Consider the following 18,449-nt stretch of genomic DNA (forward strand, 5'->3'; position numbering starts at 1 on the left):
ATGAGATTGCTACTGTTTGTGCCTCAAACTTCTCTTAACACCAGATCTATTCACCCAGGTCTCTCCATGATCCCAATCTTAGGAACACAGAAGCCAAAACTTTCTCAATACGAAGATTCAATTTGTTCTCTTCATTGGTTTTGATTTTTGCCAAACCCTTGTTTAAAGAAGGAAACTATACCTGGAATCCTGGAAATGTCTCTATACCTTTAATTGTTACAAACTTCTATCAGTGCTGGAAACACAACACAGAATAAGGGATTAGCCCTTGAAGAGACAGCTGAGATGGTAAGAAACAGACAAACTCCAACAGAATAGAGATAAGGATTATACTTGAGAAATTAAACATTAAACAGATTGATGATAGAAAATGGTTGAGACAGGTGATGAAACCCATCCTGATGTCAGTAAGGAAATTTGTCAACATTTTGATTAGGAAGGAAATCTGTACGGTCCTTAGAGTATCAAGGAAATATATCCATAGTGAAGACCAGGAGATCTGGGTTCTAGCAATAGCTATACCATGCTGCTGCTGCTAAGTCACTTCAGTCATGTCTGACTGTGCGACCCCATAGATGGCAGCCTACCAGGCTCCTCTGTCCCTGGGATTCTCCAGGCAAGAACACTGGAGTGGGGTGCCATTTCCTTCTCCAATGCATGAGAGTGAAAAGTGAAAGTGAAGTCGCTCAGTCCTGTCCAACTCCTAGAGACCCCATGGACTGCAGCCTACCAGGCTCCTCCGTCCATGGTATTTTCCAGGCAAGAGTACTGTAGTGGGTTGCTATTGCCTTCTCTGAGCTATGCCATGAACTACTTGTATCTCTTGCAATCTTTTAATATCCAAAATAGAGCTGTTATGTTTACCACTGAGATCCCTTCCCATTCTCACATTTAGAAACTGGAATTCTAAGCATGCTTTTGGTCTGAAGAATAGTGTCTCTAAAACAAGCATTTCTGCTTTCCTTCCCATTCTAATTCCAAAGTGGAATGATTAGGGAATTGTGATTCTCTACCTTTTGATGCATTTATGCTGCAAACCCAAATTAGCTCAGAACTGCATAATTGTTAGCACTGTTGATATATATGTTCAGTTCTTTGCCTCCTTCATTGTTCCTAGGCGAAGACAGAGTAATGTCTGAAGATCTTTATGAAATAATTTTCCCCCTTTGCTTTAGAATACAGCATACCCTGCTTACTCCTTTGTTGGATGCTGATGTTCCTCTTCCAGACTCCTAAGGAGATGTGTCTGTATCTCTAGTTCCATTTTCTTGTCATATTGCCCATTCTCTCTTGACAACTCCTCCATCTCCATGGCTTCATTCTTTACTGATGATTACCTTAGTTCCAGATCTACATCTCTTCATTATCCCGTAAGTATTTCAAATGTAGCTTGTTCAAACAGTGATCTCAGACTTTTCTCCTTGCTAACGTGATTACTAATGTGAATTGCACAACCCTTTTCCTTCTATTATTGGAGAAGGCAATGGCAACCCACTCCAGTACTCTTGCCTGGAAAATCCCACGGACAGAGGAGCCTGGTGGACTGCAGGCCATGGGGTCGCGAAGAGTCAGACACGACTGAGCGACTTCACTTTCACTTTCCTTCTATTAAGGGATTTGTTTTTATTTCTCCACTCATTCAATCATTTAGCTATTAAGTCCGATTTGTGACACTGCTTCTCACATCAGCTATCTAGTTCTTATTTCTGTGGCCATTCCTCAAGAAGCAGACCTTACTTTCGCAGCTGAGTTACTCAAGTCTCTTAACTTCTCCATTCCTGCTTCTCCTTACCATCCCAAAGGTTTGTTCCACATTCATCTTCTGAAGTATAGTTTCAAAGCCATTGCATTCCTATATGTCAATATAATCGATCCCTACCATTAACAAAAAACATCCATAAAACTGAGTAAAGGACTTCCTGCTCTGATATTTGACGTCTTTCATGCCACTGATTGAGCTGTTTTCCAGCTATCAACTGCTAGCTCCTGTATCAGTTTTATATTTCAACCAAACCAGGCTAAGTAGAACACACATTCAGCTTTCTTTCATTTGCTAATGTTGACCACTGAGACCCGTCTCTCTTCGATAGAGTGTAGCATCAATTATGCTTAATTGAATCACATGTTCAATGCTCCTTTCAAATGCTGTTGCTTCCACACCTTTCCTGAGAGTCCCAGTTAGACATGATTTTATTCAATCCTCCCTAGCACCATCTACCTCTCTTTAGAGATTTATTGTAACTTCATTTGCACTTATACTTGTCGTAAACCCATTAGTAGGTATGAAGGTCTAGGTCAGAGTTTGCCCCCTCGCCTTCCTGGAATACTCTGAAAGACTTAGCCTAATGTACTAAACAGCACTGGTATATCGTTAATAAATTAAGCTGACACAACTTCCTAATTATTCATGACTTTTTTATTTATTCAAAATCTGACATCTAGTAAGTTTAGAACTAATAAAAGCAATAATATAGAGTAATATCAAGTTGGATTTAGCATGAGGCTAAATTTTCTGTTAGTCTGAGAAGCCAAAGTTCAAAAGCATATACTGTTTCTATTATATGCTAAAATATAAAAGTAATACGTTTTGAAAGTTTTGAGTCAAATGATCTTATTTAGATATCCAGCACAAGAACACAGTTTACTAATCTCTTTGAGCCTCCATTTCCTTATTTATAAGAAGGCAATGACAGCATTATTTATCCTAGAGGGCTGCTGAAAAGACAGTAGGATAATGTGTATCAGAAGCTTAGATAAGGTCTGGTTATACAGTAAGTGCTCAATAAATATTAACTAATATGATCACTCTTCTCATCATCACTCTTCATCAGCCAAATTAGCCAGCTAATAAAGATGGTCCTGAAATTCTTTTATATATGCGATCCTATTCAAATCTAGTCTTCTAATTTGAACTTCTTTATCATTACACAGTAACCAAAAGAACTCAGACAACTCAGAAACCATCAGCTGTGGAGAATGAAGCGTACAAGTATAATATCCAGGAAGAAAGATTAGAGAAACTGAATTTAGGCTGCTTAAAAGGGTGCTTCTTGAAAGATTTATGTCATGAAAAAAATATTTAGAATTTAGAAATGAAAACAGTGACTGGTTTTATTTCCAGTGAGAATATTAACTTTTATACAAAACTAGGTCTTAATGTGATAAAGGGCAGGAAAATAAAAAATGCTCCTCTACCATATTGGAGTCGACTAGCAGGGGAGCTGTGGAGTTATTTCAAGACATGCTGCTAAGTTGCTAAGTTGCTTCAGTCGTGTCCGACTCTGTGCGACCCCACAGACGGCAGCCCACCAGGCTCCTCTGTCCCTGGGATTCTCCAGGCAAGAACACTGGAGTGGGTTGCCATTTCCTTCTCCATTCAAGACATGACTCCCTCTTATATTCCTGGGATACTGTTAATATGACTTCACTCAAATAAGGTGTGTGACTTAACACAGTTTTTCCCAGTCATACTGACATAAAAATCTGAGAAGCTACCATATATTCTTCCAATTGCTTTCCATTCTTACCTGAACTCTCATCCAGACTCTCCTCAGAGACATGCTCATTCTGATGGACCCATTCGCCATTGCATTTGAAGAATATCTGCATGGCTGGCCTTGCTTTGCACCTCAGTGCAATGGGGTTGCTCTTGATGATATAAGCATCGTCTGGCTCCTCTATGAAATGAGGCAGTGTCCCAGGAGCTGATGGGATGGAATCAGGGAGGACTTCACCATTGTCGGTTCCTGTGAAATGGAAGAAGGTGTTAGAACACAGTCTACACTGGCAGCACTTACATCAGGGCAAAACACACAACCGGTTCTAAGAATCTGTATTGGAAAACTCTGCATCCTAATCAGAAAGTCTGTAAGGCCTGTGCAGATGAATTAGTGTCTAGAGATTGAATTAGCACGATTAGTCGGACACACATCCAGGGTTATTGGACAAGTGAAGGTAATGAATAGGAGACCTCTTCAAACTACAGCTTTTAATCTTTATATTTTTGTTGGAGAACTGACAGAGATATCTTGAGATTCAGCCTGGTGAGTGGTTCAGTGAGGGCCCTTAGCTGACTCAAAATGCTGAAATAATGGAGGGAATAGATCTGGTTCTCCCATACATGAGTTTGAATAATGGTGATATTGGCGGAGAATGGTCAGTCCTAAGACACGTCCAAAGGATTGTCAACTGTCCACTTTCTTTACCTATGACCCTTGGAGACTGGTGTTCAACTTCGGATATAGTTTCTTTTCCAAACTTACCAAACCTTCTAAAGGGAATGTGCATTTCTTCTGCTTATCTTAGACCACCGTTCCCTGCCCCAACATTACTTCATTTTGAAGGCTAGGAACCAAAAGAAATCACTAACAAGCTATAGTTTAAGACCTATAGTTACATTTGCTCAAAGTAAAGAAATAAATATGTCTTTCCAAGTATAGGGAAGTGATGAGTGGAGAGAAATAATACGAAAAGGAAAAAGCAGGAGCCAAGACTTTGCTCCATTGCTGCCTTACTCTATTTAGCAAGGACTCGAGCCCCAAGAAACTAGCACACAGTCAAGGGAAGAAAGATATAACTACTGAGCAATGTGGAGCACAACCAAGAAGAACCTGGTTTTGTGCCTTCCCATGGCTGTTTCAGAGAAAGAACAAAGCAAGAAAAGTCTTCAATACCATGATCAACTATGCCCCGGAGAGGGTTTCTCCCATTCAACGCAAACCAGTCTTTACAACCAGCTGGAAAAAGAGACCTAAGGAAACCAACAGAACAAAATCTAGGTCATCAGGAGAGAGTCTGGAGGCCAGGAGGTGTCTGTGTCCTAATCTGGCTTTTTGGGTGCCATCACTGTAATTCTGAACAAACACAGACATTTATATACACTGAAGTCAATAAGCTAAACGACTAAGCACTGTCAAGGGTAAACAAAACTCACAATATTAGGTGGAATGTCCTTTCAAAGAGCCTGTAAGGGGTATCATCAAAGACAAAAGGACATAGGAGGAATGACTGCCTATAATTTTGTGCTTGTGTAAAGAAAAAAGAAATAAAAGACACTGAGTTATGGGAAAGACTGTTCACCAACAGGATTACATAAACACTATGCCACTGAAATAAATTAAACACAACAGCTTGATTCTCCAAACTATATTTTCATTAAATGTATCAAATCAAGGTGGGGGGGCTCACATATTAAAGAGCTTGAGATTTGTAAGTTTTCAAATACATGTGTAGTAGAAAAGTTAACTCATGTTAATACAAAACTCACAAGATGAAAAAACCATCATAAAGCCAATATTCCAAATAATGAGAGCGCAAACAGTTTAAGTCACAAAAGTTTGATAAACTCCTTCAGAAAATAAAATATGTATCTATCACATGGAAAAAGAAGGGTTTCAGGAGAGAATCTGAGAAGTGTTTTTTTTTTTTTTTAATGTTTTAAATTATATTTACAATGGACTTCACAAAATATGTCATATATTCATTCATTTTGTTACTGACTGCTCAAGGCAATTTCCATCTTCAATAAATACCAAGTCTCCTCAGGCTTCTGTAAATCCATGCATTAGAGGAAATGACAAAGGTATTAAAAGATTTTATATGGGCATCAAACAGCTCACACTCCCATCAGGGGTTTGAGTTGTCCAAAGTAATTCACTGTTACAGAAAAGAGTCATCTGATAAAGAACAAATACAGAGCCCCAAAGTGGCAGCCCAAGTGAACATAGATGTACATTATGCGCTGTTGTTTAATTAGTATTAACAACAACGCATAAATGTGAGGAGAAACTACTGAAATGGGGTAAGTGGTCACAGAAAACAGTTTCTAGGTAAACAGACAATATTAAACCAGCCTAAGTAAAATGACTAGAATATAAGATAAATCGAGCTTTAACCATCTGAGACGCAAAACACAGATCTGAAAGCCATTAGGATACCTTCCTGCTATTTTAATAAAGGCCCTTTTGAAAAACAGTTCAGCCTTCAGAGAGTAGAAGAGTGGAATGGGAAAGTCTGCTCTAAGTGTCCTGGCTGTTTCAAGGATGTCCATTAAGAATCAATCAATCTTAATTATAAAACAGAAATAGACTCACAGACAGAGGTAACAAAGTTATGGTTAACAAAGGGGATATGACAGGGTATAAACTAGGAGTTTAGGATGAATGGATATACACTAGTGTATAAAAAATAGGTAAACAATAAGGACCTACAGAACAGCACAGGGAACTATGCTCAATACCTTTTAAAAACTACCCTAGAATGGCAAAGAGTCTTGGTACAGGGCAATAACATGTATGTGGCTCAGATCATGAACTGCTTATTGCCAAATTCAAACTTAAATTGAAGAAAGTAGGGAAAACCACTAGTCCATTCAGGTATGACCTAGATCAAATCCCTTATGAGTATACAGTGGAAGTAACAAATAGATTTAAGGGACTAGACCTGATAGACAGAGTGCCTGATGAACTAAGGACAGAGGTTCGTGACATTGTATAGGAGAGAGGGATCAAGACAATCCCCATGGAAAAGAAATGCAAAAAAGCAAAATGGCTGTCTCAGGAGGCCTTATAGATAGCTGGGAAGTGAAAAGAAGTGAAAAGCAAAGGAGAAAAGGAAAGATATTCCCATCTGAATGCAGAGTTCCAAACAATAGCAAGGAGAGATAAGAAAGCCTTCCTCAGCGATCAGTGGAAAGAAATAGAGGAAAACAACAGATTGGGAAAGACTAGAGATCTCTTCAAGAAAATTAGAGATACCAAAGGAACATTTCATGCAAAGATAGGCTCGATAAAGGACAGAAATGGTATGGACCTAACAGAAGCAGAAGATATTAAGAAGCGGTGGCAAGAATACACAGAAGAACTGTACAAAAAAGATCTTCACGACCCAGATAATCAAGATGGTGTGATCACTCACCTAGAGCCAGACATCCTGGAATGGGAAGCCAAGTGGGCCTTAGAAAGCATCACTACGAACAAAGCTAGTGGAGGTGATGGAATTCCAGTTGAGCTATTTCAAATCCTCAAAGGTGATGCTGTGAAAGTGCTGCACTCGATATGCCAGCAAATTTGGAAAACTCAGCAGTGGCCACAGGACTGGAAAAGGTCAGTTTTCGTTCCAATCCCAAAGAAAGGCAATGCCAAAGAATGCTCAAACTACCGCACAATTGCACTCATCTCACATGCTAGTAAAGTAATGCTCAAAATTCTCCAAGCCAGGCTTCAGCAATACGTGAACCGTGAACTTCCAGATGTTCAAGATGGTTTTAGAAAAGGCAGAGGAACCAGAGATCAAATTGCCAATATCCTCTGGATCATCGAAAGAGCAAGAGAGTTCCAGAAAAACTTCATTTCTGCTTTATTGACTATGCCAAAGCCTTTGACTGTGTGGATCACAATAAACTGTGGAAAATTCTGAAAGAGATGGGAATACCAGACCATCTGACCTGTCTCTTGAGAAACCTGTATGCAGGTCAGGAAGCAACAGTTAGAACTGGACATGGAACAACAGACTGCTTCCAAATAGGAAAAGGAGTACATCAAGGCTGTATATTGTCACCCTGCTTATTTAACTTATATGCAGAGTACATCATGAGAAACTCTGGGCTGGAAGAAACACAAGCTGGAATCAAGATTGCCGGGAGAAATATCAATTACCTCAGATATGCAGATGACACCACCCTTATGGCAGAAAGTGAAGAAGAGCTAAAGAGCCTCTTGATGAAGGTGAAAGAGGAAAGTGAAAAAGTTGGCTTAAAGCTCAACATTCAGAAAACTAAGATCATGGCATCTGGTCCCATCACTTCATGGGAAATAGATGGGAAAACAGTGGAAACTGTGTCAGACTTTATTTTTGGGGGCTCCAGAATCACTGCTGATGATGACTGCAGCCATGAAATTAAAAGACGCTTGCTCCTTGGAAGGAAGGTTATGGCCAACCTAGATAGCATATTTAAAAGCAGAGATATTACTTTGCCAACAAAAGTCCATCTAGTCAAGGCTGTGGTTTTTCCAGTGGTCATGTATGGATGTGAGAGTTGGACGGTGAAGAAAGCTGAGCGCCGCAGAATTGATGCTTTTGAACTGTGGTGTTGGAGAAGACTCTTGAGAGTCCCTTGGACTGCAAGGAGATCCAATCAATCCATCGTAAAAGAGATCAATCCTGGGTGTTCATTGGAAGGTCTGATGTTGAAGCTGAAGCTCCAATACTTTGGCCACCTCATGCGAAGGGTTGACTCATTGGAAAAGACCCTAATGCTGGGTAGGACTGGGGGCGGGAGGAGAAGGGGACAACAGAGGATGAGATGGTTGGATGGCATCACCGACACAATGGACATGGGTTTGGGTAGACTCCGGGGGTTGGTGATGGACAGAGAGGCCTGGCGTGCTGCAATTCATGGGGTCGCAAAGAGTCGGACACGGCTGAGCGACTGAACTGAACTGATACACACATACACACATATATGTATAACTGAATCACTTTGCTGGACACTTGAAACTAACACAACACTAACTAAACTTCAATATTTAAAAAAAGGAAAAAAATTGAAAGAATCAGTCAATCTCAATGTTCAGAGAAGGAAAAAGAGGCTGAATGTAACATTCCATCTTAACTATTATTGAAGCCACATAAATATCATGTATATTTAGGGAAAAGGCCAGGTTCCAGGAAAACTAATAGCAACAACAACAAAAAGTCCATTTATGCCTGTGAGAGTGGAAACGTGCGACACTGTAGATATACATTTGTATACATATTACCATTTCTTTGCATCCTTCTGACAAAGAAATGAAGTGAAAACGGAAGAGTGCTAGTGGTTAAAAAAAAAAAATCTGCCTGCGAATGCAGGAAACTTAAGAGACTGCAGGTTCAATTCCTGGGTCCGGAAGATCCCCTGGAGAAGGGCATGGCAACCCACTCCAGTATTCTTGCCTGGAGAATGGTCACAAAGTGTCCTACGACAGAAGCTACTTAGCAGACACACGGAAGAGTTATCGTATTTTCTTTTTTCTCCCCGGGTTTGCTTTGTATGCATAGTGAAGTGTTGGGGGTGTTTCTCTCACACTGATTATCTCCAGCTTCCCCTCCTGAGGACCCTCCCTGGCTGGGCTCAAGCTTGAATTCCTGGTGCAGCAGTACCCTGCCCTCCAGATGCTCCTCTCATAAAGTCAAGGCTGCTGCCCTGGAAGACACTCCCTTCTTGACCCACTGGACTAGGAAATTGCCAATAGAATTTCCAAGCTGGGACCTAGAATTTGCTAATAACCTTAACAGAAAAGAACATGAAATAATAGAAAAGAATATGAAAAAGAATGCATCTATATATATGTATTTTATATATATATATATTAAACTGAAACACTTTGCTATACAACAGAAATGAACACAACATCATAGATCAACTACACTTAAATAACATTAAACAATAGTTACTGACAAATCTGAAGAATTGATGCTTTTGAACTGTGGTGTTGGAGAAGACTCTTGAGAGTCCCTTGGACAACAAGGAGATCCAACCAGTCCATCCTAAAGGAAATCAGTCCTGAATATTCATTGGAAGGACGGATGTTGAAGCTGAAACTTCAATACTTTGGCCACCTGATGAGAAGTGCTGACTCATTGGAAAAGACTCTGATGCTGGGAAAGATTGAAGGCAGGAGGAGAAGGGGACAACAGAGGATGAGATGGTTGGATGGCATCACCGACTCGATGGACATGAGTTTGAGCAAGCTCCAGGAGTTGGTGATGGACAGGGAGGCCTGGCGTGCTGCAGTCCACGGGGTCACAGAGAGTCAGACACGACTGAGTGACTGAACTGAACTGACAAATCCCATGCCTGAAGGGGAGTTGGTGGGGATGAATTAGTTTAATAAATGATCTTATGGAAGACCACATGGGTATTTTAGACTTCAAGGTAAACTTACTTGGAATCTCAGTACACTGACCTCTGCTTTATAACTCAGATTGTTCTTTTAAACTCGGTGTGACAAATGCTGATGACAACCCCCACTGCCTTCTCCCACTTGGTAGAGGAATGAAAAGTCACAGACTGAGTTTACTTCTCCCCAGGTGGGAAGGGCCATGTGACAGCCGTCGACAGCAAATGAGGCATAAACAGAAGTTTCTGAGAAAGATTTTCCTGATAGAAGGAATAAATGTGGTGGGCATCGACCTCTCTATCTTTTGTTCCTGTTCTACTGGGGAAGAACACAAGGAAAAGCTGAAGAAGGGCACAGAGGACCAGCTCCGACAACACAGAGGCTGAACACACATCAGGATGCATTCACCTCCAAAGAATTTGTTTTTTTGTTTTTTTAAATCCCTGTTTAGTGAAGCAACTCACAGACAGTTATTTCTGTTGTTTCTGCAGAAAACTCTCATTGATACTCAAGAGCTTCTGTTTTAAAGCCAGAGTGCCAAGCTATCAAATCCCAATGCTTGTGCTGTTAAGTATCTGGGGACGCTAAAAACAAAACAAAACATGGAAACTAGGTTTTTGTTGCTATTGTTGTTAGTTGCTCAGTTGTGTCCAACTCTTTGTGATCCCATGAGCTGTAGCCTGCCAGGGTACTCTGTCTATGGTATTCTTCAGGCAAGAATACTGGAGTGGGTAGCCATTCCCAAGTGGTCGGGATCTTACCAACCCAAGGATCGAACGTGAGTCTCTTACATTGCAGGAAGATTCTCTACCATCTGAGCCACCAGGGAACTACGTTAGCAGAGAGTAAAAATAAGAGCTGCCATGTATTGAATGGTTATAGGTTATGGTAATAAGCCTTCTACAGGGATTAAGTCATTTAAGCTTTACAATATCTAAGTGGCGGGTTGTTGAGTACCACTTTCTGCGTTTGAGAAAATGCTTCAAATATGTGTCTTATCTAAAGTTATGTAGCTAGTAAGTGGGGACTGAATTTGAATGCAAATATAACTCAAACGCCTCACAATTCCATTTCAGTTCAAGTGAATGGACCCTTAGAAGTCTGATAGGGTCATTTAGTGAGTGCCTGCATTATGACAATGATGAAAAAGGGAAAGTGAAGTCGCGCAGCCGTGTCCAACTCTTTGCGACCCCATGGACGGCCTACCAGACCGTCTGAGCCATCAGGGAAGTCAATGATACACACTTCAAAAAAACGGAATATGAGAAGATAAAGGATCTGTGTGGTTCCTCATCTACTTATATTAAGTGTGACATTCATCTTAAAGGTCACTCAGTGATCCTTTTGGCTGGACTGTGATTCCAGTTCTGTATGTGTGTGTTATGGACACACCCAGAAAAAGTCTTGAGAACATATTTGAGAGAACAGCACAGCAAGGACTAGACTAATTGTAGTCCACTGACTGGGCATCTTCACTGAAGACAGGAACAGACAAAGCAGTCAAAGAACATGCATGGTTGAGAATAAAATAATGAGAAGGATTTTGCAATGTTTCCTTTAGAAATAGTTTCCCCTCTTTTAAGCAGGAATATTTAACAACTAAAACTCCAATTAAAACACAAGGAATATACCAAGATGTAGTGAACTTCAGTAAAAATAAAGGGAGTGGAACCAGGGCTTTTGTCATTTTATCATATTTAACCAGGAAAAACTGCCAATGTTGGACTGTTTGACATGAGAAATCTGTAACAGGACTGGGCACAGTAGAGGAACAGTCATTCCAAATTGGGATTCATAAAACCCTGGACCATCAGTGAAGGGTGCTGGCATTTCATCGGGTTAGAGTATAAAGAAAGTTGAGCTTTAACATATTTTGAGAAATTCTAAATTATTTTCATACCTTTCCCCATGAGTATTTTGAAAGACATTTAGTTTTTTTCTCTTCTATCTCCAAAGAACTCTTCTCGCTGCAACAAAACATGCATTTGTGTTTGCAAGTTCCACCAATAACTCTGCCATAAAGCAAAGACTAAATCTGGTAAAACAAAAGATCTTTCAGAATCAAATAACCTGATTTAAAGTCTGGTTTAACTTTGCGACCTTGGGTGAAGAACTTAATTCTGAGGTTCCATTTTTCTCATCCGTAAAATGGTTACTCTGTGATGGTAAAGTGAGATAATATATGTCATAAAATACAGTAAGTAATAAAATGTTACATACATTTAATTTGCCACCACTGACTGCCATCAGTAGCACTGCCTGGATAGAGCATGTCAAACAAAAGAGAAAGAATTATAATTATGATTTAGATTTCCACTCCAAACCTATTACCCCAATATTTATATTTCAGTTTTGTGATGGTTACTATTTTCATCCCAGTGCTCTTTATGATACAAACTGTTGTTTATACCATCTCTTGACTGTTTGCTACCCATATGTAGGCTAGAGCAATTGCATTAGGTCACCAACTCTGAAAACACACTGAGACATTTATTTATTCAACAAACACATAGTAAATGGTTAAACCATACACCCGGCACATGGTTATCCTGCAAAGCTATGTAATAACACACAATGGATTTCCTGTTGGCCAGATCCCCAAACTACTGGTTTTAACAGGCAAGCAGTTATTAAACGTAGGAAACTGCATAGTATCACAGGGTCCTTTCACTGCAATATTTAAATGAAGTCAAGGCACCTTAGAAATAGCTCTTTAAATTTCATTCAATGTCTGGAAACTATTTGGTCCATGGCAATATTTAAGTCGGAGAACAAATCCATACCAGGGAAACCAAGTTACATAATCGAAGACAACACAATAGAGCTGGCTTCTCTGCTTTTGTTTATGTAAATGTGTCTTGTCTCCATATGGTTTCTTAATTAGGTAAGGGGTGCATTGTATCCATTTAATGCAGAACAACAGCCGGAATTTTACATCCCAAATATTTAATGCAATTTATGAAACAGACTCTTTCTCTAGGCTCCAATAAAAGTTTTCTTTTTTTAAACTCAGAAATGATCTGCCTTCTTGCCAACCCCTAATAAAAATGGAAATGTTTTATATCATCTCATTTGCATAGCTCACCTCACTTGTGTCATTCTTGTATACGGTCTAAGATATTACTCCATTGCACAGATTTTAAATTCTGCAGAGTTGTAGATGGTAAACAACACTGACAATGTAGTCGAAGAAATCTGAAAGGTCCTTCTCAGTTCCTCACACGAGAAACCTCAGGTTTCAGTAGAGGTTGTGAAAGCACCTTCATCATTCCCCAGGCTACCACAATTTGCCTTAATATATGCAATCTTTTTATTAAACTGATATACGAGTACATCCTTACTCAGGTTAGGCGGTGTTCTAGATACCGGACATTGAGTCTAAAGATAACTAAGACAGCCAATTTCCCCAGGAGCCCCCTGATTGAATGTGATGTTGTTCAGTCACTCAGTCGTGTTCGACTCTTTCTGACCCCGTGGACTGCAGCACACCAGCCCTTCCTGCCCTTCTGTAGCTCCCGGAGTTTGCTCAAACTCAAGTCTGTTGAGTCAATGATGCCATCCAACCATCTCATCCTCTGTTGTCCCCTTCTCCTCCCGCCCTCAATCTTTCCCAGCATCAAAGTCTTTTCCAATGAGTCGGCCTTTTGCATAGGTGGCCAAAGTATTATCTGTCTCTGATTGAATTAGAGACAAATAATTACTGAACAATGACAAGCATGCCAAAAGTAGACTGGAAGTATATACAAAATGTCACAAGGCACAGAGGAGAGAAAGCCCAACTTTCCTTAGGAGGGTCTGTGGCAGCCATCACGGGGAAGATTACATTTCAGCATAGTTTGATGTAGGAGTTGAAATGGGCAACATATGGGGAAGGCGTTCCAACTGAGGGCATGGTGGGTGTACATGTGTGCCATGAGTGCACAGAATGGGCACTGAAGAGTTAGGCAGAACAAATATCGTGTTCCTCACAGTTCAGTTTATAAAGAGTTGACTTTGACATTGGTACTAAACTATTGGACCAACTTGGCTCCAACATCTCTTATTTCTATGAGCCTTTCATTAAGTTTTCTGAGATGCAGAGGCAGAGTAATCACCATATCAAAGAAAGACAGCTGTCTCAGTTTACTGCACGAGCCCTAAGGCCAGTTTAAAGTCACTCTGTGTGTGTTTTCAGTGAGGAAGAAACCATGCTTGTTCCAACACTGAGGAAGGAGGGTTTTTTTTTTTTTTTTCCAGCCACATTAACACAAATGATATTTCTACCAAGGCCACAGGGGAAGTTTTTTTGTTTGTTTTGGTTTTTATTTTATTTTATTTTATTTTTTTTTGGTTTGGTTTTTAAATCATCCACTATTTTAGCTCTTGCTTGAGTCATCTGCAAAACTGACTTCTGAAATTCGGATGACGCCTTGCCCCTTAATGGAAACCAGCAATGTGCAGATTCAGCATGAGACACCTGTTCCCATAATAACAGTCTGTCCAAAGAGACTCTAAAATGAGGCCATGTTTAGCCCAGTGGTTTTCAATGTGTGATGGGATTACTGAGGATTTAAATTTTTATTAAGTGTTTTGCTTTTCCAGTATTTTTAAATGCATTCTTAAATAAACACTTAGAATCAAAAAACACACATACACACTGTTCTAGTGCAAGAATATGGAAGCCTCAGTAAACTATACTATGGCAACTTCTAGATTTTACTTCATGGTGTCTAACTCCTAGTATGTTGAAATTCATGAATCACAGCAGAAATCAGTGGTAAATATGTCCCTGGGGGAAAACAATGGAAAAAACTTGATTGACAGTTTGGTAAAAATTCATTTTAAAATGTAAACATAAAAGGATAATATTTTATCGAAAATCAGGCTTGAGATAAAGCTTAAAGATCATTTCTTAATTTTTCACCCATAAATACATTTATGTATGAATACGGGACACTGATTAAACTTCAAATTCATGTGAAAAACCAGTGCGATTTGGGAATGGTTTTGCTTTCAGAGTGCTATCACTTTTCATTTGCAACTGACAGTTTTCAAGAGTGAAGCCATTCATAGCTATGGGAAAAATGGTTGTTTTAATACAACACTGAATGACAGAAAAGCTAACAATCCAACACCATTCTCATATTTTTCATTCTTGGAAAATTACCTCTCAGGAAGTGCTTGGTGTTTTATGTTCTGCACATTAATATGGCAGGGGCTTTCAATCTTTGTAGGACAAAAAGGAACAAAAATATAAGGAACAGACACTAAATTCCTTTTGAAATAAATACATTTCCATTAGATGTCAGGTCACATTAAAAAAAAAAAAACAACAGACTGTGATCATTTAGTCACATATCTGAATAAATAAGGGCTGATTTGACTAGAACACAGTTTGATATATTTGTGTGTGTGTGTGACCTGGACTCGGGCAAAATAGAGTGGGAGTTCACTTAGATAAAATCTGGGCCAACTCTCTTATCCTACAAATAATCTAGGCCCTCAGAGGTTAAACAACTAGCTAAAGAACTCCAAGGAGCAGATTCGGTGGAAATCACTCTACTGACTTCTAAAAGAGTATTTTCCCCATTATGCTATGCTGCTTTTGTTTGGGTGGGCCACAAAAGATTAAATTTACAACTACATTCTGTATTGCTGTCTATTGAGAAACTCTACTGCAGAAACAATCTTGTCAAATTTCTTTTATGAGGACATTGTAACTGGCAAATATTTTAGCAAACTCAAATACAATACAAAAATGTCTTTAACATTTTATGATGTATTTTGTATTGAAAATCATGGCTTATTATGTTGATAAAGTGTAAATTATAGAAAAGTACAAATAATATGTGTATTTTAAAAAGACATCACCATCCATTGTTACCAAGTACCTCAAAACTAATACTATTAATAATTTGGTATATTTCATTTTCACATCTTTCTTTTTCAAATATATATTTAATATTTTGGCTTTCTGTGAATAGGGTGTGTGTATGTGTGTATATACATATACACACCCAAATATATTTCACATATATTTCAAGATGTTATCTCATTTTGTCATGGTATTGTTAATTTTTCATTAAAACAATTCTTAATGATTAAGAGTACACATATCAGTTTTGTTTTTGCTAATTTCTTCACTATTTAACATTTCATTATTTCTTTTTAAATACTACAATTGACTTTTCTTTTATATTTTATTATTTTTGGCCATACCATGTGGCATGTGGGATCTTAGTTCCCTGAGCAGGGATCGAACCCACATTCCTGGCACTGGAAAGCTAAATCTCAGCCACTAGACTGCTAGGGAAGTCCCCATTTAGTTATTTCTAAATGTTAGATTTATAGCACTGATATTTGATCGATACCATCCATATCCTGATTACACATGAATTTATAACACTAGCAGAGTTCCCTCTCTGCAGCTTCAAACCTGTACATTAACCTGCCTCTTGCTGTATTAACCTAAATTTCCCATAGATCCCACTGACTCCTTATGCCTAAAACAGAACTTATGGCTTAGCCCCTCACATCCATTATTTGGCTCAGTTGCCCTAAAAAAAAAAAAACAAAAACAAAACTAACATTCACTGAGTTCCCTAAGCTAGAACCCAGACATGACTTACTTTTCCTTTGCTCACCTCCACATCCAATTCATCACTAGGCCCTACTGGTTCTGTCTCCTAAATTCACTACTAGCCCTATATCTCTATTCCTACTAAGCTAGTCACCACCATCACTCCTCTCAATCATGACAATTGGTCCTGTCTTCATCATCATTCTTATTTGCCCTCCTTACATCCATTCTATAAGCAGCATGAACTCTGTCAAATGCAAATTCAAACATGTCATTCTGTCTTAAAACCCATCAATCCTTTGGCTAAGATTCCTATTTTGTGACATGGCTTTTGAGCAAGACTTTTCATGACCTGGTCCACACTTAACATCTCTAGCTTTGTGACCAATCACTTTACCTCCAGGAGGCTAGAGGGAATCTCTCTCAATTCTTTCAAGGGTCAAATGATCTTCACCTGGAAACACACCCATGTTTTCCCTTCTGCCCTCAGTACCATCCCCTCACTTTGCTTATAGCCTATTCTTATCCTTCAGGTTTAACTTAGTTGATACTGATCATATATGAAGTCCTTCTGGAACCACAAAAATTCTGATTCTGGGTCACCTTTTCCTTGTCCTTACATAATTATCTGTACCAATATACAGTTATTCATGTATATCATTGTACCTTCCTCTAGAATTGAAGTTCCATGAAGGAAAAGGGTAAATAAGTATATAGATAAGTGAAAATGTGATAAAACTTTATTACCATGATCTTTGCAATAAAAATGTACTAAGTGCCTATCATGTGTGACTAAATTTATTTTCTAAAGGACCATGCAAATTGACATAGCCACCAGCATTAGAGGAGTTTACCAATTTTCTTTATCCTCATCACCAAAACATATTTTGGGGGTATTTGTTAATAGATGCATAAAATATTGTTTAAAACATACTTTCTGATTACTAGTCAAGGTAAATATTAAAGAATATCCAACTATTTTCATTTACTTTCTATGAATTGTATATTCATTTATTTTTATCATTTTTATTGTTTTAGATTTTTAAGAGTATAGCTGTATAACCTCTAAAACAACTTGATTCTAAACAATTTATAGATTCTATTGTTTTAAGTGCTTAATAATACTAACACCTGACTTTTTCTGTTATTTCCTCCAATGCATTAATTTCTTTATTCATCTCCAATTTGGAATAACAGCAGTCAAGAGATCAGTTTCACTATTCCAAAAAACAACATTTTGATAAGAATGGCTAGCTCTACACACACGATAAAGGTCTTACTAAGGAAAACACTGACATCTTTTCTAAAAAATCAGTATTTTATGCAGAAGATTCATAAAGAAAAGCAAAAGCAACAGGATTTGTCTTTCATTGCTTAATGAGATGACCTTCTTTGCACAACAAAGTCCTTCTGAAAATCACCTAAGACATTGATAGGAGGATGGAATTTTGATGCTCATGTAAAAGTCTTTAATTCCTTTGTTATTTTACCTAATACGCAGATTTAGTTGAGCCTGCTGGGATCTGGGACTCAGCAAAGACCGACAATACACCAATGCCACTAGTGACCGACGACAGAAGCTGTGTCCTGATTTGATGTGACAGTTATCTGATTGGGAGGTGGAACGTGTACAATAGAAGGGGCTTACTTTTTTTCATCCTCCTTAGACAAGCTGCTCAACACTGTCAGAAACAGATTTGTACCAAGCTGTATTGGAAGCACAATATACTGTTCCTTCTGATATCTCTTATCAAGGGGCAGCCTGATGCAAGGAAACTGATGTGGACTTTGTAGTTAGAGCTAGATTCAAATACAAGTTTTCTTATTAATGAATTATATGATCTTAGGTCAGATGTCTAACCTACTTTATTCTTCATATCATTTCTTGTAGAAAGTGAATAATATAGTATTACAAGCCTATTGTGTACATTCAAGTAGAGAAATGTGAGTTGTTTAGGGTATTATAAGGCATATATCAGGCAATCAACATACAGTATAAATTGTTAGCATAT

General features: G+C 38.7%; 1 protein-coding gene across 12 annotated transcripts in view; it reads right to left on the reverse strand.

The window, feature by feature from the left end:
• Positions 1-18,449, reverse strand: part of UNC5D (unc-5 netrin receptor D) — a 610,447-nt gene that overhangs the window by 261,759 nt on the left and 330,239 nt on the right. For all 12 annotated transcript variants that reach the window (XM_081523445.1, XM_081523443.1, XM_081523444.1 and 9 more), the window contains exon 2: positions 3,528-3,746. In XM_081523445.1, the coding sequence (XP_081379571.1) occupies positions 3,528-3,746 (219 nt within the window). The remainder of the gene's footprint in view (positions 1-3,527; positions 3,747-18,449) is intronic.

This window comes from Giraffa tippelskirchi, chromosome 8, assembly GCF_054371585.1.
Source record: "Giraffa tippelskirchi isolate mGirTip1 chromosome 8, T2T-mGirTip1v1.2.pri, whole genome shotgun sequence".
NCBI classification, from domain to species: domain Eukaryota; kingdom Metazoa; phylum Chordata; class Mammalia; order Artiodactyla; family Giraffidae; genus Giraffa; species Giraffa tippelskirchi.